Source organism: Siniperca chuatsi, linkage group LG13 (assembly GCF_020085105.1).
Source record: "Siniperca chuatsi isolate FFG_IHB_CAS linkage group LG13, ASM2008510v1, whole genome shotgun sequence".
Taxonomy (NCBI): domain Eukaryota; kingdom Metazoa; phylum Chordata; class Actinopteri; order Centrarchiformes; family Sinipercidae; genus Siniperca; species Siniperca chuatsi.
Window position 1 is genome coordinate 2,360,916 of NC_058054.1, and position 20,194 is coordinate 2,381,109.

The 20,194-nt window shown below is 42.2% G+C and overlaps 3 protein-coding genes across 11 annotated transcripts in view; all 3 read right to left on the bottom strand.

The window, feature by feature from the left end:
- The window catches only part of LOC122886965 (nuclear factor 7, brain-like), a 2,240-nt gene extending 351 nt beyond the window's left edge, over positions 1–1,889 (bottom strand). The window contains exon 1 of the mRNA XM_044219739.1: positions 1–1,889. This exon is cut by the window's left edge and continues 351 nt beyond it. Within this exon, the coding sequence (XP_044075674.1) occupies positions 1–1,143 (1,143 nt within the window). The 5' untranslated portion in view covers positions 1,144–1,889.
- Positions 1–11,226, bottom strand: part of saga (S-antigen; retina and pineal gland (arrestin) a) — a 19,073-nt gene extending 7,847 nt beyond the window's left edge. For 3 of the 9 annotated variants that reach the window (XM_044219752.1, XM_044219744.1, XM_044219743.1), the window contains exons 1-10: positions 8,922–9,081; positions 8,737–8,819; positions 6,617–6,677; positions 5,518–5,562; positions 5,127–5,326; positions 4,026–4,085; positions 3,874–3,941; positions 3,545–3,680; positions 2,836–2,920; positions 2,586–2,658 (exon numbers count right to left, since the gene is read on the bottom strand). In XM_044219752.1, the coding sequence (XP_044075687.1) occupies positions 2,586–2,658; positions 2,836–2,920; positions 3,545–3,680; positions 3,874–3,941; positions 4,026–4,085; positions 5,127–5,326; positions 5,518–5,562; positions 6,617–6,677; positions 8,737–8,819; positions 8,922–8,979 (869 nt within the window). In that variant the 5' untranslated portion in view covers positions 8,980–9,081. Of the gene's footprint in view, positions 1–2,585; positions 2,659–2,835; positions 2,921–3,544; positions 3,681–3,873; positions 3,942–4,025; positions 4,086–5,126; positions 5,327–5,517; positions 5,563–6,616; positions 6,678–8,736; positions 8,820–8,921; positions 9,083–9,139; positions 9,295–9,317; positions 9,718–9,872; positions 10,006–11,094 lie in introns of those variants that run through there. The other 6 variants (XM_044219747.1, XM_044219749.1, XM_044219745.1 and 3 more) reach the window with 6 other exon arrangements.
- A 1,647-nt stretch (positions 11,227–12,873) lies between these two features.
- Positions 12,874–18,973, bottom strand: cldn15la (claudin 15-like a). Its single transcript, XM_044219769.1, has 5 exons — positions 18,497–18,973; positions 15,966–16,130; positions 14,694–14,775; positions 14,101–14,214; positions 12,874–13,375 (listed from the first exon to the last, which is right to left on the bottom strand). The coding sequence occupies exons 1-5, from the start codon at positions 18,711–18,713 to the stop codon at positions 13,294–13,296; spliced, it is 660 nt and encodes a 219-aa protein (XP_044075704.1). The 5' UTR covers positions 18,714–18,973; the 3' UTR covers positions 12,874–13,293.
- Between the last annotated feature and the right edge of the window lie 1,221 nt (positions 18,974–20,194).

Consider the following 20,194-nt stretch of genomic DNA (forward strand, 5'->3'; position numbering starts at 1 on the left):
ACCATCACAGAACCATATAGTCCATAATCCAGACAGTATGGCTCCTTTCCTCTGGACGGACTCTGCTAACACTCCCAGAGACCAGTCTGTACTGTCTCCAACCTCGACCTCCCAGCTGTGAGTCCCTGAGTTGAAGCCCTCCGAGCCGAGGACAGAGGTGTACAAGTCAAACCTCTCTGGATTGTCAGGGCGCTGCTGTCTCCCTCCTCCTCGTCTCACACTGGTCAGATCTTCGGACAGGATGAGTCCTGGACCGGCAGTGTTTGGGTCCAGGATCACAGGAGTGTAGGAGACCATGTCCTTCATCTTGTTCCAGATGTTGAAGGTCAGGTTGCCCAGGTGTTTGGCCTGGTCTATCAGAGCTCCTGAGGGCAGCTGTGGATCCTCCAGCAGGGGGCGCTGCTGGACTCTTTCCACTGCAGCCTTGTAGTTGAGCAGGAATGAGACGTCTTCAGCTCTCAGCTGCTCCTCTGTGGCTCTGACTGTGTCTGAAAGAGCTGCTATCTCTCTGCTCAGAGCCTCCATCTTCTCCTTCAGCATCTGACTCTTCTGCTCCTCTTCCTCCCTCAGTGCAGCCATCCTGGCCTCCTCTTCCTCCTCTAGAAACTGGTGAAGCTTCTTAAACTGCTCCTTAATCTGCCTCTCCGTGTGTCGGGCCTGGACCTTCAGGTGTTCTGCCGTTTGATCAAATGTCACTTTAACTTGTTCAGAAACCTGTAACTTCTCCTTTAAGGGCTCCAGACTTTCCTGAAGTTCCCTTTTATGTTGTTGTGTTTCTTCGATGGGTCTGAATCTGTGGTTTCTGTGTTTTTCTGAATCTCTGCAGACGAGACACACTGGCTGCTGATGGTCCAGACAGAAGAGTTTGAGTTTCTCAGAGTGCAGACTGCAGAGAGCCTCTGAAGCTCTCTGATCTCTCTCCTCTAAGAAACTCTCACACAGGTTCTTCAACACAAAATTATAAGGAGGGAATTTCTTTGGCGATCTTCTCTTGCAAACTGGACAATCATGAATTACTTTTTCTATCCACCAGCTCTGCAGACAGACTTTACAGAAGCTGTGGCAACATGACAGGATGACAGGATCTTTAAAGATGTCATGGCAGACAGGACAGCAGAGTTCCTCCTCTAACCTGGAAGCCATTTCGTCTCTGAGTGAAGCAGAAAACACAGCAGGCAGACAGCTCAAACTCAAAAACAGTCAGTCGTTGTGCCACTCCCTATCCCACAAAAAAACTAAATTACTTTCACTTTCAGTCTTTGCTATAAAACTCTCATTCTATATGCAAGGTCTTCAGCAGGTTGAAGTGGCAGTATCCCTGTTTGCCAGCATTCCCAGTGTTCCTCCTGTACAGCCGCGCTCCTCTGTAACTGGTTTTGGTCTGATCATGAATCTTACTGTCTGTCTCTCAGTGTGTGTCTCTCAGTGAGAAAGCAGAAAACAGCAGCTTCCTGGTGTGTGTCATGTGAGTCGGGGCAAGGGGGGCGGAGCTTTGTCAGCTGAGTTTCATTCCAAACTGATGATGTTTTGTTAAACAGAAATCAGAACTACGTCTCCATTAGATACTCTATACCACTTCTAACCTTGTTTTCATAATGCCGTCCGTTCACACATCTGTTCAACACTTGCAAAAATGAATAATTAAATTATTAAATAAAAAATATAGATGACTAGAATGCCCACTAAAATCATGAGCTTCAGGAAACTTGCGTTTGATAAATTTGTAACTCAGTAGTTTCTAGAAATGTCATAAACCTGGATTTCAATATGCCAACTTGATTAATAATAACTGAAGGACTTTTATCCTGAAGTAGACTTTTTAGGTATGAGATTCTAATCCAAGACACATTTTTTTGGTCAAATTTAGCAAATATCTCCTCACGGCCCGCTAGCTGTCCGTTCAGCGCCGGTGTTCGTACACAGCCCTGGCTCTGTAAACGGGAAAAAAAACAAAGAGGCTCGGACCGAGCCACACAACACTACTCCAGTGTGTCAGGTGACGTTAAATGACCTGCCCACGGACATTCAGCTGACTTTCTAGTTTGCCAAGATCTGCTGTTGTTGTGATGTTAGCTACAGCAGCAGGAGAGTTGTGAGCGTTGCTGTCTGGAGCTGCTGTGCTGGCTCTGGGAAACCGTCTCGTCCTCTCTGGCTGTTAGCTTCACAGCAGCAGCTGTAGCGACAGTCTGCTAACCCACAACCTAGCTAACGTTAGTTACATTACTTGCTGTGTCGTTGTTCGCTCTATATCCTTCGGTGTGTGTCAGTGTGTGAATGTGTTACTGATAAGCTCAACTGATGAGCAGTTGGCACCTGTATGAATGTGTGTGAATGGGGTGAATGTGATATGTAGCTGAAGCGCTTTGAGTAGTCGGAAAAGACTAGAAAGGCTATTAGAAAAGAATATAAGTGCAGTCCATTTACATGACTTTGTGGCTTTACTATTGATCAGTTGTCATGTCATTCTTGAACATGCACTACTCCACAGTTAAACATTGTTATCTGTGTCACAGCATTTATAACAGTGTGTATTATACTGTAGATAGAGCGACAGTCATACGCTGAAAATTAGAAAAATCACATACCCAGGTTCCTCGATAGCCACACATTTGACGTAGCTGTCATTGGAGTACAACACCACGTTGGCGACCTGATCCACTGAGGAGGAGACATGAGGAAACATGACATACTGTACAGGCTACATTTACCGCTTCAAACATTTAGATACTCCACAGGCTTCATGCAAATGTAACCCAGATTCATCTCCATGCTAATTAATTAAAATTTCCTTCCTCTTACAATGAAAATAATACGAGCAGTAAGTATCATGTTTACCAGAGACGATGATGTTCTTGATGTTTTTGCTGGAGCTGTTTGTGATGCTGACGTGCACTTTGATGGTCTCACCATGGTAGTAGATCTGGAAGCAGGACCCAAGGTCGGAGAAAGTAAACACAGCTATTGGCACATTATCTTTTCCTTCCTTTGGCTAAAGGTGATATGACAAAGTCTCCTGGGATGACTGGTCAGCGCAGTTGTCCTGATAAGGCTAAGCTGTCTCCGTTTCCCCAGGAGATCAAGGTCGGCTGTACTCAGACTCAACAGACCGTCTCCCCTTAGAAAGTGTTGCACGTGACTTGAATGGCACACAGCGTGACTTAGGTTAACTTAGGTAAGCATAGTTTCCTGTAAAGGATCCAATATCCAGTAGAATATTCACACATGTATAGCTCGTTGAAGAATAACCCTATTTGGACACGTAGTGAATCTCTAGTAAGGGCTAAATACTCCCCACCAGGAAGTATCCTTCAGATTTTGGTTTGGCACGACACCGTGTTCTCACTTTTTATTGCTTTTGCCATTCTCCTCGGCCGAGCTTCAATAAAGACATCCTGAGTTTCCTGAAACCTTCAAAAGTGTGGATGCTGCAGCTGATTTTATAAAAAATAAATAAAAATGAAGTACTCCTGTCCTGACTGATGGCTGCTGAATGTCTTTAGCGTGACGTGTACATCGTGTTTTCAGTGTTTGTGAAGCTGCTCACCTCTTTGTCCAGACTGGCCTTGACATGCAGCGGTTTATCCGACATGACAAAGTCCCTGGTGGTTTCAACAGTGGGCGCCACACCCTCGCTCTCTGGAGCGTATTGGACCTTCCTGAGCATCAGCTTCACGGTGCTCCTGTTGGCCAAAGCAGAGAAAACAAGGTAGAAATAATAAAAACGTACACACAGACTTAGAATCTGTATGAGACTTATTTCTATACTGACTCGGTGCTATTTCAGCGCTATGAATTAATGGACCTGGAAAGGCCTTGCAGGTTTTTTGTTTTTAAGAAATACGTAGTTGATGCACACTTCCAGCTGTGACTCACCGTTTGCGCACTTTGCTGTCCTGGCTCTCAGCGCTGAACGCTTTGATTTCAAACTCCACAGCACATTGCTACAGAAGAAGACAGAAGAGGTCACCATCCTGCGACGTGTTCACTTCATCAGTGCCGGTTTGATTCCTCACTCAGAAGCTTACCTTGCCGACATCGTGGGGAGCTGGCTGGAGAGCCACCGAGCAAGGCAGGTTGTCAGGAAACTGAGAAGACAATAACACAATGTCAATCAATAAATCAGTCAAGCAGTCTTGACTTACTTAGTGCTTTTTTTGTGCAAACACATGCAATGAAATGCACTTTACCTTAAAAATAAGATCAAATACAGATCAGTAAAACAAAAAGGGGAATGCGTATATCAGTGCAAGCAATAAATTAAATGACTGAGACGCTCAGATTTAGAGGAGTTTCTCCAGTAATAATGACCTCCTGTGTTTCTGTGAACTAGCTGCTCCTCCTGTAATTTAAATCCTGTCTGGAGCGATGTCTTGCATTTCAAGGTGAATCTGAGTGTTTTCTGCGGGAAGACCTGCTTATCCTTCCATACTCTGTAATTTCACCAGGGTTAAAATGCCGTTATTTAACGAGGAGTTAAATAACCGACGGGCACAGTGAATATTTCATTCCCCCGCCTGTTTTTCTTCTACCATTCATTCAAACATTTAGGCAACATGATTATGAAGGAACATTTTATCAAAATAGTGATTAAATTATTATTATCATATACATTTTGCATTATTCTACTTTCTACACGAGTGAAGGGTTCGTGCAGCCTGTGAGTCTTTTCGTGAGAACAGGGGGGGGTGAATGTCTCCCCACATTCACCAACCTTACATCGGGGCGTAAAGGAGGTCGTTTATATAATCAAATCACATACCTCACCATCGCAAATAACTTAAGGTTTATTTCATCACTCAATATCTGCTATTTCATCGGTTGTTTATTTTCTTTATCACATACCTTAATAATCCTTCCTTTATTCAGTTATAAATGTCCTCGTTTAATCAGTAAGAAGTTGTCTGTGTGTTTTCTTTGAAGCAGAAGACAAGGATTCAGTCCTTCTTAGAGACTGATCAATTTAATGGTTGAATTTTGATTAATTCAGTTTAGTTTGTTTTCTTCCTCGGTTTAACGTTGCCGGGTGGTTGGGACACCAGTGTATTAAAGCGTAATTATTTTTATTAAAGTAGTCGATTCTCCTACAGTCTATAATCAGCGGTTTCAGCCTGCCTGTCCCATCTCACCTCGAAGAAGAACGGGTAGGCGTTGTCTCCCAGCTTGCGCAGCAGTCTGGCCTGTGTCCTGGTGTGGACTCCCTTCTCGCGGTCCTGCAGAGGTGGGTACACCTGGCGGGTTGAAAGGTACAGCTCCCTGCGGAAGGCGATTCCCATCACATCCATGTCATCTCTGCCGTACCGAAAGGTGCAAGACAGGGTGACGAACACTGGAGGGCAGAGGAGAGACACAGTGTCACAGTGACGCTCAGGCTTGGACTGAAGCCTTTCTGTTCAGGGATCAATATGTGGAACTGAACACGGATATAAACTGGAATCATCTGAAGCTGAAACGGTTGATCGATCTACATCCTATAATACTGCAGGGTGATATGAATGAAGAGTGTGTTCGGGCACTGACCTTTCCTCCCCTGCAGAGCCTCAGGATCAATGATGATGACGCCATCTAGTGGAAAAAAAAGGTCAAAGCTAGAACTATTACTGAACTGAGTTCAATCCTTTTAGTAAGCAGGACGATCAAGATATGATCTAACTACTCAAGGAAGTGAAATAAGGCTCTCTAAGTCTACTTCATATGGCGCTGCACATTATAAATGTGTTTAGGAGCATGGGTCCATGGATGAGAATGTCAGTTTCTTATTTGAATGCAATGATTTTAATTTCTCTTTATTTATTGAATCAATTTAAGCCTGAGTCTTCTGCCAACAATAACATTTCCATTTTAAACTCGGTTAGAGTTCATATTACACATAAAACTACATCTGAAATCAACATCAGAATCCATTTCTAGATCAGCAACATCATAAGAAACGTAGAGCACATTTTCAACGCAGCTCGAGCTGACCAAAGTGCTGTATAACAAAAGAACATTAAATATAAAGTAAAAAGTAAGAAACACTGAAAGGATACTGGGCTATATGAGGTTCCTCCTGCAGTGCAGACTTTAAGAGGTAATTTCTAAAACCTGTGCTCAGTCCAAAGGTCAGACAAAGCTGTTAGTCTGACTAGAAGTTGCTGTAATAATTAGGCGTATGAACAAAACTATTAATAACAATAAAAAGATATGAGCAACGTTTGAGGAAAGAGACACTGTTGTGATTCCAGAAGCTCTGCATATTTTCTACAGAATCCATGAGACCAACTATACCAATTATTTTACCAAATAATACATTTTTGGTGCCTCAGTGGGAGCTTTTGGTAAATTTTATTTGACTGCTCCCTGAATACGTTTCCGGCTGCAGGCGTGACACCCTCAATCGTCAGATCTGCACCGAATAAAAACAAGTTTATTTTCGACTCCTCCGTGACGGATTTCTGTCACAGTGAAAGAAAATCCGGTGAAACCACGAGGGTGGTCGTCACTGACCGGCCCACTTTGACTATAAAATAGTAAAGCAGTATTGGTTTGAGGCGTCAGGATGCAGATAAATGGCTCTGACTCCAGATATAATCCTACTGGTGGATGTTTGTTGATGTTTTTTTTAAATGGGTAAACTCACCCACTGGGTCCACAGAGTCAACGCGGTCGATAAAGTCCCTTTTCCCCATGTAGACGCCAACCTGAAGCAGGAGAACAGACACTTTGAAAATCTGGCACTGATGACATTTGCATCACGATCTCTGTGGTTTCTTCACGACGGCAGGATCATTTTGGTTTGTATAAAAAAAAAGTATTGGTATTTAAACTATTTTAAACGGGTGAATAATGCCTTTGATCTGCAGCAGAATCAGAAGCTCTATATTTTCTCTATATTTATTACACATTTTGTAGAAGTACAATCATATTCTGATGTTTCATCGCCACCAGAGGAGCCTGGTTACTGTAAACCGAGCTGAAGTCCTCTGCCAGCAGCAAACGCTATAACTGACTATAACTATAACATCAAATCCACATTAAAATCAATTTAAACAGAGCTACTTCGTATTTTTCATTTAAAGTAATTAAAGCATTAAACAATAAGCCTTGGCTACACTATACAGGTATTACACTAACAGCCAGCTGATGTAATAATAATAATAATAATAATAATAATAATAATAATAATAATACGAATGTTGCTGTAAACTGAAAACTTTACATCTACATATTTTACGCGCATCGTTTACTCAGATTAGAAAACAGGCGAAGGCAGGGACGAGTATTAGTTTTTGTCTCAGCGCTCTTTGACAGAGCTGTAAAACACAACAACTGAAACATCTAAGGTTAGACATTTGGTTATTAAACACCAACGCAAACGTTTGAGCAGCGGCCACCTGTAATCTGACATAAAGCTGCTCGTGTTGTCGTGACTTTGCGTCGACCTCCTGAGGATCAGGCGGGCTGAACTGCTTCACAGAATTAAATGCAGCGAGATGGAAAATTTCACAAAAAAAAAAAAAAAAAAAAAAGGTTTACTGATCCGCTGTATCTGATGTCATTATCCCCTTTACTGTTCAAAGCATATGAGTAATAACCATTAAAAAACATTGCTTGAGGGAAGAATTGGTAGGTAATAGCAGGTTGGCAGGCATCTAACATTATACGTAATATTTTCCTTAGCAACACTAATAACTACTTAGTAACTGAACGTCTTTACAGGTTTGAGCTCTGTCCTAACTCTACTGTCAACTAAACCCAGCTGACTATTATAGCTGGTTAATGAGTTTCCGGAAGGTGGATTTTTATCTCTTTTGATGGCGCCGGGCCCAGCAGTTACCCCCACCTACTTCCTGTCTCGGAAGCAGTACTGGAGGCACAGAGATGAAACCCCCAAAACTCTTGGTTTAGATGCAGAGGACTTCCACGGCGCACACGTTAGGCCGTGTAATGCAACCGCAAGGCGGCACAAGCCAGTGTCTTCTTGTGCCAGTCCCAAGTCTGGATAAATGCAGTAGGGTTGTGTCAGGAAGGGCGTCCGACGTAAAACACACGGCAAATTAAAAATGCGAATCGTGAAAATGACTCCCATACCGGATCAGTCGGGGCCCGGGTTAACAACGGCCGCCACCGGTGCTGTTGACCTACAGGGTACCGGTGGAAATTGGACTACTGTTGGTCAAAGACGAAGAAGGAGAGGATGGATGGATGTAGGATGAGTAGTGAGAGAGGACGAAGTTAACTGGTGTGAGGAAGACAGGGTTAGATGGAGGAGCATGATTCGCTGTGGCGACCCCTGAAAGGGAACAGCTGAAAGGAAATGAAGACACGTTAGGCCGTGTGTCCACCAAAGCGTTTCTTTTCCCCCCTCCTCAGGTGAAAACGCCAGGCGCTCTTCTGAAAACGATCAGCTGCGAGCATTGTTTCCAGCTGAGATGCTTTGGTTGCTAGGATACGGAATATCCTAGCAAGGATGGAGGCGAGGAACGCAGCGTTTTACCCAAAAGTTGAACATTTTTCAACTCTCTGTGACCAGAAAGAGAGCGCTCAGCGCCTCGTCGCGCTGCCGGCGTTTGTGGCAGGCGCTTTGGTGGACACACGGACTTAAAGTGTGTTCCTCTAACGAACGTAACTCGATCTGTCTCTTGGAAGTTAGAAAGCTGGTCGTGAGTCAGTGTGGGACTGTGGACACCTGCAGTAATTCACACCAGGGTGGCGAGGGTACGACAGGTGACGTTATTTCGTCCGAGATGTTTCACTCACCGACTTGTCCTTGCAAACCTTCTTGAAAACAACATTTTTCGGACTCATGTTGGTGCAGATCGAGGGCAGCGAGTCAGCGGCGCCTGAGAGAAAGAAAGAGGGCGATTATAAAGTTATTAAGCAATTTTCATGAATGAGCTGTACTGTGATTTAACCTACTCAGACATTATGAATTTGAATTTTACCTGACGTCCAGCACATTGCCACCAAAATGCACCAGAATAAATTAGGGTCATGAACCATTTCAAGTCCCCAAGCACTCTCCAGTTAGCTATGTATAATTTACACCTGTTACAGGTGTTATTAGTACATGACCTTTGGTGACATTACATGTTTCTGAGGACAGCTGTGTCCAACTTTTAACCTGCACAGGGGTCTAACCTGCCAGAATAACAGTACACACCTGTGTGGGGGTTTGCAGGGCCAGGTACACTCAGCGTTAGATAAAGCTTTAAATTCAAGTCACTGAAACGCCAAATGGCGCCATTTTTTTTTAACTAACATTAGAAAGAAACGTTAATTCCATAAATTGACCAGGCGATTAATGTTATATGAAACATGACTGTTAACATTAAACTTACTCCGCTAGTATTTGTAACTTTAGCCCCAGTCTGCTATCTTTATCTCTGAAAGAAGCTAGCTAAGCAGCCTGTTAGCTTGTGACTTATGTTACTGACGGGACAGAGCTAGCTAGCTAGCTAGCTATGTAGCTCCTATCTGACGGCAGCATTACGCACGTTACTCCGTGATTCGGTTACGTAAAGTTGCCAACGCAAACGTTAGGTGGGGAAAAAATGACGTTGTTCGGTAGCGGGTTTCGTGGTTCTGCAGTTTGGCCCTTAACGTTAATGATGAAACGTTTACCCGGAAACTGAGGCAGATACAAACACATTTTAAAGTGTACCCCGCAGCTGGATAACAGTTAAAAAAAACCCAAAACGGTTTGCTTTGGGACCGCTAACCGTTTACCGTTAGCTAGCTGCATGCCCGAACCCCAGAGAAGCTAAGCTAACGTTAGCTTAACGTGGAGAGTGCTGAGTCACAGGCGGGGCTACTAGCATGTTAGCTTGATTTTTTAATTTTAACTTTAACTAAGCATATTACTCTAATGTTAATAGCTTTTCAGCTCTATATACCTGTGAATCTGGACCTCCAAAACATTCATGGCTGAGCATTAACACCGTTATCTTTTTATTTATTTATTTATTTTTACCATAAATGGCGTCGCTGGACCGCAACTGTCAACAGTTTTCACCGGAACTACTTTCTATACTAAAGAAATAGTCCCTATGAAAACGGTTAGAAGAAACGTGTTCTGTGAATCATCCAGAATAACCAAAACACTGCTTCTGGAAAAAAAAAAGTTGCTGCCATTTAATTTTGAATGTGTAATTTTTTATTTCAGAAACGAAACTACCTTCAAATCTACTGTATTGGGGCGGAGGAAGAAATCTCAGAGAACATTATCCGAACACCTGCGCATTAGTTTTCCTGGGTGGTGCTTTGGCGCCATCTGGTGGCGCAAAGATAAACTGCAGCATTGAATTGTAAATTTAATATATGGATTACATGCACTTATATCAATTAAAAAAAAAGAATAACATATGGATTATTATCTATAATTATATTAGTATATCTATATTTTATTCCAGCCCAACCCCAGAACCATAGTACTCAGGGAACACACAAACAACTAGGCCAACAGTATATCTAAACAAAAACTGAACGTCACTAAGGCCCTGTTCATTTCACATCATATTTTTGGTCACTCTATATACATAAATGATTTCTCCTTGCTGAGTTAATTAATTTGAGATGAGCAGGAGATTTGAGCAAACTTATCTCTGCTGAGCTTCTTAATCCTTTTAAAACCTTCTCCGGTGTGTTTCACCTCTCCTCACTGAAAACAACACAATCTAACTCTGGATTTCCTGTGATCGCTTTGGAATCGGCCATAAAATCAGAGAAATGTTAATTTTACAGAAAACCTGTTAAACTCAAATCCATTTCATAGATTCAAGATTTCAAAACAAGCAACTGGTGCTCCAGCTATAAACACAAATCACCTGGAGTCACAGATTTATCTCAGAGGGCTTCACAAAATGAACAACGTACAACATCATCTGTCCTTAGACCCTCGATTTGGATAAGGAAGTTCTCTATTTTTGAGTCTTTCTGTTTGTTAGAGTCCTAGAAATCATATTTTCTTTAAAGCAAGTGAGCACAACACACAAGTCAACTTCTTTTCCTCAGATAAATGTACATTTTCTTGCTTCTTTAGATGATAGAAAACAGACAGAAGGACTCAAAACGTGTAAAATATGTGACAGTGTGGATGTTAGAATCAGAGTGACTCACCTGTGTTGCAGAAGTGAGGGATGTGCTGTCGGATCAGATGGGGAGACGAGTGTCCGTCAGAGAAGCTCTATATGTGAACACCTGCTGTCCGTCACAGCCTCTCAGCCCCGTCAGCCAATCAGGTGACCTGGCTGTGAACTTTGACCAACCCTCAGTACTCAGGGCTAACCCCACGCCTCTTCCTCCTCCTCCTCCTCCTCCTCCTCCTCCTCCACAACCACAACATCCAGACAGATGCAGACTTCCTGTGAATGAGCCGGCTGAGAGGATTGAAGCTGGTTCCCCTTCAGTCAGCACAACAGGGCCAGATTAGAGAGAGAGAGAGACAGACGGAGAGGTGGAAATAGTACAAAACATACAACTGCATTAAGACTAAATGCACAAAAACATAAAATGTTTTGCAAAAGTTGGCAAAAGTCCACAAATGGCGAGAACACGTGTACTTTTGTGTATATTTTAATATGAATAATGGCTGGACAAATACCCGAAGACAATGCGGTTGAACTAAAAACACAATCCAGTGCAATTATAAAAAGAAATAAAGCTCCTTATTTCTGTCCTTTCATACCGTAAACCTGTTCTAGCTCAAGTTAACAACTGCCGAGGTGCTTTCGTACCGTTATTTTGGTTTTTGTTTGTTTCTGTTGCCGTGTTTAATTGCGAATTGGCATCAAGAAGTTGTTTGAATTTGCTGCCCGACTGTGAGCTATACCTGCTGTAAACTGAGAAAATGAATGAACAACACCTCGTCTGTTGCATAGTTTTATGCAGAGGATAACACGATTTATTTACACGACTGCTGTCATTGTCGCTGTTTACGTTGAACGGAAATCTGTGACTTGAAATGGACTAAACGTGGCATATTTACCTCTTTTCCAAAAAGGAAAGCACACACCTGAAGGAACTGTTCACCTCTGGATTTCATTTAAAACCATGCGTTATTATTTGACATTTTGGTTTGCAGAAATGAGTGAACTTTTGACATCCAGAGCTCGTCCAGACGCAGCCTGAAGGTTGAGCAGCAGGTCTGATCCGGACTACGGTGTGTGACGATGGACTATAGATAGACAGAGTGATGCTGTGCAGCTTTAATCCACTGTTCTGCCTGTCAGCAGGTAAACAGACAGAGGTGGATTACTGCCCTGCAGCGCATTAATCATCATTATTACATAGGAGATTACAGCACACACACACACACACATGCACACATCCTTGTGTTACTATATTCGTGGGGACATAATGCATTCTCTAGCCCCTTTACCCTAACCTTAACCATCACGACTAAGTCACCTAACCTAACTTAAACTTAATTCTAACCCTAAAACCCCGTCTTACCCCTCAAACAGCCCTTTAAACTCGTGGTCCAGCATTTTGGTCCCCACAAAGCCGTCGGACCCCACAAGTATAGCGGGCTCCCGGTTTTTGGACCCCACGAATATAGCAAACGTTTGCATGTGTAGCAACAAACGTGTGTGTGGTCTCCTAACTCGGGACACACGTTTCAGTAAAGGCTTTACTGTAAGCCCCTTTATTTATAATCAGTATATAGACACTTAATAAATTATCAATAACACACCAATATGTAGTTGTAACCACATATGAGGACAAGTGTTGATTAATGTATTTATTAACAGTTCATTATCTTATATGAGTACAATTGTGTTAGAAACTCAAAACAACAAAAAATTAGTGTATTAAACATTTAAAAAAACATGATATGTGTTCCATAACATGGAGCACTTCAACTTTAAAAACACAAAACAAAAAAAACCCTCTTTGATTATGTAATATAAACTTTATTCAGACAATTACTGACTCCAAACAGGATACCAATCGTTAACAATCATCTACAAATCCTTACGTATTCCCAACATTTAGATTTAAGATTTCACATCCAAAACTCAGAAGTCACATTAAAAAAAAAACAAAACAAAAAGAAGCAAGTATTTCAGAAAAGGAACTACATGTCCATAGTTCAGTCCCAGCCCCGGCATTCGAGGACACGGCGTGTTTACAGTACGTGTAATGGTGTGTGTGTTTTTATTTTCAGGGTTAAAACTTTGCCACATTAGTTTACAGAAGTCAGGATCACCAGGTTAAAGTCAGGGTGGCCCTTCAGGAAATGAATGGAAGCCAATGCAATGTCTTTGCAAGTGTAGTGCGGCGTGCACGTGCATGCGTGTGTGTGTGTGTGTGTGTTTAGACGTAGGCTCTGGCTGAATCTGGATCTGACTTGGCTGTAGCCGTGTAGACCTTCTGTGGCGCGTTTCCAGAGTAACCGCTGAAAGAAACAAGAGAGACGAAGTTAGACTCGAACCCGTGCGAGATAAAGTCACCAAAATGAAAGGAGTCGTCTTTTTACGGGGCCCGACTTCGGCACGTTCATGTGTCGTGTGCCTGTCGTGTCGTTTTACAGAATCAAAAACCCGACAGATACAGTTATGAGAAGTGTTTTATCAATGGCCTCCATCGCGCAGTCACAGCGCAACGCTCTGCTCCTATAACAGCTGCTCGAGTGAGACTCAGGTTTTAACGTCTGCGATGTGAAAACGGGAGATTTCCGAAAAGCGTGCGTCCTCCTCTCAGTTCCGTCATGAAATCCCCTCTCCTGATTGGCTGCCGACGTGCAGCGGAGGAGGTTTGGTGTAAAATGACGCAGCTAAATAAAAGGTGCAGCGATTCGACTCGCCACCGTTTAGGAGGGCGACTGACTGACAAATAATCCACGGAAACAGTCGTTTCCTCTTCAAACATTTGAGCTGCGCAACGCTCCCTGAAAATCTTGTTTTTGCTGACCTCCAGTGGTTTATCTCGCCTTGCTGCAGTGATGCACAGGTGTACTCCAGGACGCTGTGACATCACTGTCAGCTGTGGTTACAGGTGCAGCAGAGGGCAGTACAACGCTGCCGTTCAGCCTGTGCTGAAGTTACTATTACAACCCTTAGTATCAAGCTTTTTTAGACGATTCAAGGCGATAAAAACTCAGGTGGGGTGTGTAGCACTTACCCTTTCTTGCCTCCAGGTGACGCTCTCCTACAGGCGGTGCAGAGAAAACCTCCACCCAGTATGCCCAGAGAGCCTGCACCCCATCCCAGGTAGAGGCCGGTGCCCAGCTCGAACCTGCAAACACACATGACTCTGTCAAACAACAACCGCGATAACCAGGAGATGAGCCGATACATCGACTAAGATGGACTGCGGGAGGATAAGAAACTATATTTTGCTGATTCTTAAACTGGAAGATTGGGTCATTCTAGTAGTTCCCTAATAAATACATCATCGATTTAATGCAGACTGTAAAAAAATAACTAATAAGACATTTTAAATAATTACAAGTGAATTAGTAAATGATTAAAAAAATAAATCTTTATCACTTTAATTCAATTCTGAATATATTTCTTCTTCATTAAGGTCTAACATCAAGAAATAGCTTTTAGAGATTAATTTCAATGCTTGTAATCTTTCTTTATACAGCACCAAAAACTCATTAACATTAATCTTTCCCTTTCTGAAACAACCGTTATTAGTTACAATTTAATGCCGCCAGTCCTGGTGTGAGAGGATCCGTCTAAACTTTTGATGGATTTGGGTCAACTCACCTCACACCACCAAAGAACGGGTTGTTGAAGTCCTGCACGACTCTGTAGGCGTACCAGGAAACGGCTATCATGCAGCACAGACCTGCAAGCACAAACCAAAACATTCACACAACAAACGTGAGTTTTAATTCCTCATTTTCATTAGTTTCTTCCATAACCTGCCGCGATGCCTCTGCGCTGCGGAAGCTGCCATCCTGCCACACGATTGGCTGATAGAAAGTACTACCTGTACTTTAAATTTGATTTCTCTTTTGTTATTGATGTTTCTTATTTGGAACTTGTCATAAAATGTATGAAGATGTTGTCATGAAGCTGATGAAAAAGTAATTTCAAATTAAAAGCCTTCCAGCAACTCATCGCAGTTAATCTTCCCATTTTCCTAACAGGCTTTTAATGTGAAACATCTGCAGGAAGTTTTCAGGTTCTTTGACGGTCGGCTGCCTTAACTTCACACCAAAGAACAGAAACTCCACTGTTATTATTATCATATTATTACAGAAAGTTGTGATTTTTCTTGCTTCAGACTAGAAACATAAAACAGCCCGTTAAACGAGACTTTCCACTCCGAAACTCAGATCTACACATGATGTCGTTTCAAAAAACAGAAACGCTTCTTAGTGAAATGTTCAGCCTGTTTTCACATCAACAGGCTGTCATTTTACTGGTTACAGTTAAATGCTGCTGGAGCTCAATGAAACATTTTACTCCTTGCGTCACTGTGTCCATGTGGAAACAGCAGCTTGTGAACGCACTGATCTGATATCAGCACCGATTATGAAGTGACTGGCCCACGTTACAAACACTCCCTGAGTTACTGTCGTTATAAAATTCAGTGATTCCACCTTTGTTATGTCACACTGGGTCTTCACACTGCCAACAGATTTAATTTTGCCTTATTTATCAATGTTTTCCAGCAGCTATCGAGACGCTTAAATGGCATCTTCACAGCTGCAGCCGCATTGTTTTATCATATAAGCATGTAATACATGTGTGATAGGACAGACTCTCCTGCTTGTGGTCATTTTCAAAAAGAAAATAATCCTGGTACAAGAGTATGCAACGGAAACTACGTGTTAAAGGTTTAAAAGTGGCTGCAGAAGAAAGCCTGTGTGCTCTGAAAACGTTCACAAGCACTCTAAAAGCATCGATTTACTGTAAAGGGAATCCCGTGTTTAACAATATGTCGCGTGTTGCTGTCAGTAGTCAATTACAAGATGGTTCAAAGCCTTTTCTTAGTGAGTGTTGCATGAGTTTGTGTTTTTGTTGACTCACCAGAGAGGATGCTCACTATCCCTCCGGTGAAGGCGATCTTGGCCTTGGATTGGTCGGTGGCCGAGCCAATCCTGATGCACTTCATCCCCAGCAGAGACACGATCATGGAGCCGAGGCCGAGCAGCAGAGAGATGATCATTAAAGCGCGACATGCCTGCACGTGAGCTGCAGAGAGGGAAAAACATCTCATCGTGAACAGTTTCACCAAAACATCAACCAACCATCCCCACAGAGACAGTAAAAGCATTAAGCATCAGGGCTGATGGGAAATGTGGTCTTTCTGTGGGTAAACACTAATACCAGCAACGCCACTGGACTGATGGAGGCAACTAGATGTTTCCATCATGTTCTCAGCCTGAAGTAACTATAGTAAAAATATGCAAAGTGCACCTTTAAACATAACTTATAACTATCAAATCTGAAAATCTAAACAAAAACTGACCTACGGTGCAGGACGGTGTAAAAAAATATACTACAGCGAGCTCTATGGCACAGAGGAAGAAGATACATCAGGCTGTGATACGCACACAGTACTTGTTAGGTGTAATCACTGCTGGTTTGAGTCTGAACATGAGATTTGATGTCAGTTAACACGGTTTCCACGTTTAAGCCTTATTATCTAAAACTAATTGTTTGGAAGTGAAAGTGAAGGTAAGAACAAGTGTCCATTATAAAAGTCCTTTCTTCAACAACACCTCTTTAATGTACGTGCAGGAGGTTAAAGTTGAACCAGTTGTATGTAGGTTTCAACACACAATGATTTAGATCATATTTTTAAACTGTAATCTTGTTTAAAATCCACCTCATTGCTCACGTTGCTGTCCTAAAGGGGAATGGAGTCAGTCACCTTACAGGAAAAAAAGCAACACGACAAAAATAAGAACATATATATATATTATATATATATATTGAAAAAGGAAAAGAAAAGGAGGAACTGGAACATTATATGTGTGTGCTCGACAGTACCCAGCTGAACTGTTGTAGTAATTTATTGACAGAGACGTAGGTGACCTCTAATGATCATAAAAACCTGCCACACCTCTTTATGAGCCTCAGCGAGTTTCAGGACAGAAAGCTGGCAACAAAATAGGCAGAAGGGCTGAACAATGAATTATAATAATCACAAGTTTAGCTTAAATAACTTGATGAGGTAAATTATATAAGACTCATTTATAAGTCTCTGTTCAAGTGCGTCAAATAAAACGCTCCCATTCACAGATGTTAGGGTTGCGGGTATTTTTTAACCTGGCCCCTATTTTTACATAATTTGAGGTCTAAATGACTTAACAAAGAGGTCTGTCTCTGTAGGGATCCTTTCCATAATGTTGTCAGACACTTAGAATAACAATCTGAGCCTGTCAGTGACAAAAATAAGCACTTTTAGTTGGACGAACTCTGACAGGCGTATTTGCCCACAAAGATTACGTTGCTGTTTCACGGCTGCAGGCTGAGGCGATCTACTGGAGCAGTTTCAAAACTTTTTGTACCTATCATCGTTTCGACCCCAAAACGTGCAAAAATAGGACCCAGCTTTAAAAATACCGGGATTACCCTTTAACGGAAATTTGCTGTTGAAGGGGTGAACTGGTCCCCCTAAACACAGCTGTGAGGACATTTTTAAAACTAAACAAAACCACGAGACAACTAAAAATAACGTCTGACTTAACCATTAGGCTACATCTACATACACACTTTTACATCAAACCCAGTAAATACACATTAAAGTAAACTAAGCCAAACTAAAGTGTAGAGGAAGCAACTCTACTGGCTGCCTCCGTTTGGTCTCGAAAGGCGTTTCCCTCCATTTTATTCTCAGTGGAGAAGGAGGCTCAAAATGGCATAATTCATGAATTAACTTCACTATTATTAACTTAAATTGTACATAACGGTGATCTAGTTTTGTCTTTGTAACAAACTATAACAGTAACTGACCATTCGTTTGTTTTTTTAGGCGGGAAACTTCTGGCTGTAAAATCCACCAACCTTTGGACGGCCTATTTTCTGTACGACAGATCTGATAAGGTTTCAAACATTTTTACCAAAACTTTTAAAAAACAAAGTTTTATGAGAGTTAGAAGCTCCACTAATCTACTAGTGAGGCTCAAAAGTTTCGAGTTAATTCAATTTTAAACTAATTTCAGACCCTGAAACCTGGCAGATTACCGATTTCCCTCAGCAGCTTTATGACCTCATATGTACGAGGAACTTGAAGTTGACCTCAATGCTTTTTCTCAACTAACTGAGTCACTTAATCCAAACGTTTTAGATAGTTTACTCACGTTCAATGAAACCTTTCTAAACAAGTGACAGATCAAACTTTAGCTAGAAGTCATTCGATAAGAAATGTATCTGTTTTCAGTCTTTATATCCTGTTTTATTTTCTATTTTTCAACAATGATGTATAGATTAGCCTTGAAACTGAAACTTGAAAACTAAAAAGATCCTCGAGTATCTTTGCTTTATTATTTGCTTTACCCTATTTTAGAAAACATAAGGTTTTAAAACTCAGTGGGTCACTGTTCTCGCCTTACCGGGGAGGGCGAGCAGCGATTCAAAGTCTCTACACTCGGCGATGCCGGCGCTGTTCTCGGCGCAGGAGTGCCACAAGTTTTCAAACTGCCTCTGGGAGATGATGACGCTGCCGGACACGGTGGAAATCTTCCAGTAGTCGTTAGCCAGCGCAGATCCGGTGACCAACCAGCTGATTATGCACATGATGAACCCGGTTGCTTCCACAGCCGTCGACATGATGACAACGTTTCCAGAAAAAGCAACAGATGAAAAAAACAGAGAGACCCTCAGAAGGACTCCAACTGCCACTAAAAGGCTAAAAACAACGAAGCCTTCAAGAGAAAGACTTCAAAATGTCAGGAATTACAGGGTCACAAGGCCTGGTCGTCCTAGGTAAAGCCTCAATGGATCAAATCAGAAGCAGGTTGCTTGTTGGAGGCTCTGGTCTCTGTCCTGCAGTTATTTCTTGCTAATCTGACGTCTGTGGCTCCAACTGGAGGACTTTACACTCTTTCAGGGGCCATAAATTGCTGGGAGCCACTCCCTGTAGTTCCCCACCACCTCCCACTCAGTATTGATCATGACGATGATGACAGTGAGCCTTCAGCCACACCTCAAAAAACCTTGAAAACCATCCACAGGTCTTTGTGTAGACTGTGACGAGAGTACTGCGTGTTGCTGAAGTCATACAGCTGCTGTTTACACGGAAAGCTAAACATCATCAGTCAGTATGACAGCAAGTCAAAATAGTAAACTGCAAACGCAATGGGAAAAGTTCTAGAGAAAATGTTCACGTGCTGGCAAAAGTCACTAGGTGGTTGCTAATGACTTGCTAGAGTAGTACCTATGATGTTGTACATGTAGCCTACATGAGATGTTACTAGATTAATGACAAGGCGAGGGTGTTAGTGGGTGGTTGCTAGGTGGTAGATGGAGTATTTGTGGAGGGCAATTCCAGTTGGTTGATAGTGGTTTCTAATGAGTCAGACTACCGGCGACAAAGCTACAAAATGGCCAAGCGTGGCTAGCTACATCAGAATCAGAATCAGAATCAGAAATACTTTATTGATCCCCGAAGGGAAACTCTTTGTTACAGCAGCTCGCCTTTACATCAGTGCACACAGGAGAAAGTACTAGCAAACGATATGATACACTATAAACACTATAAACAGGTCAGAAATAAATTAAGTATCATGTCAGTATAAGTATAAGATAAACTAAGTGTCGAGTACCAAGTGGGTTTACTGGTTGATGGTGAAGTACAGTATAAAATACAATGTCACTAATTATGTAATAAATAATATTAATAAGCGGAGGTGCATGTACTGTCAAGAGTAATTGAGGTATATAGTATCAGTAGCAATAAATAAGAAAAAACTAACAAGGAAAAACTAATATTGCACGGAAGTAATACACAGAATATTGCACAATTATTATTAATTATGGCAGAGATGTTAATGCTCAATGTCCAGTTTAGTGACCTAGGGTCAAACAGACTAACCCTTAGAGGGAGGAGTTAAAGAGTCTGATGGCCACAGGCAGGAATGACTTCCTGTGGCGCTCTGTGGTGCATTGTGGGGGGATGAGTCTTCCGCTGAAGGTGCTCCTTTGCTTGACCAGCACGTCATGGAGCGGGTGGGAGACACTGTCCAAGATGACATGTAGTTTGGCCAGCATCCTGTCGTCCATTGTCGCTGAGTCTCCGTTGAAGTGTTTGT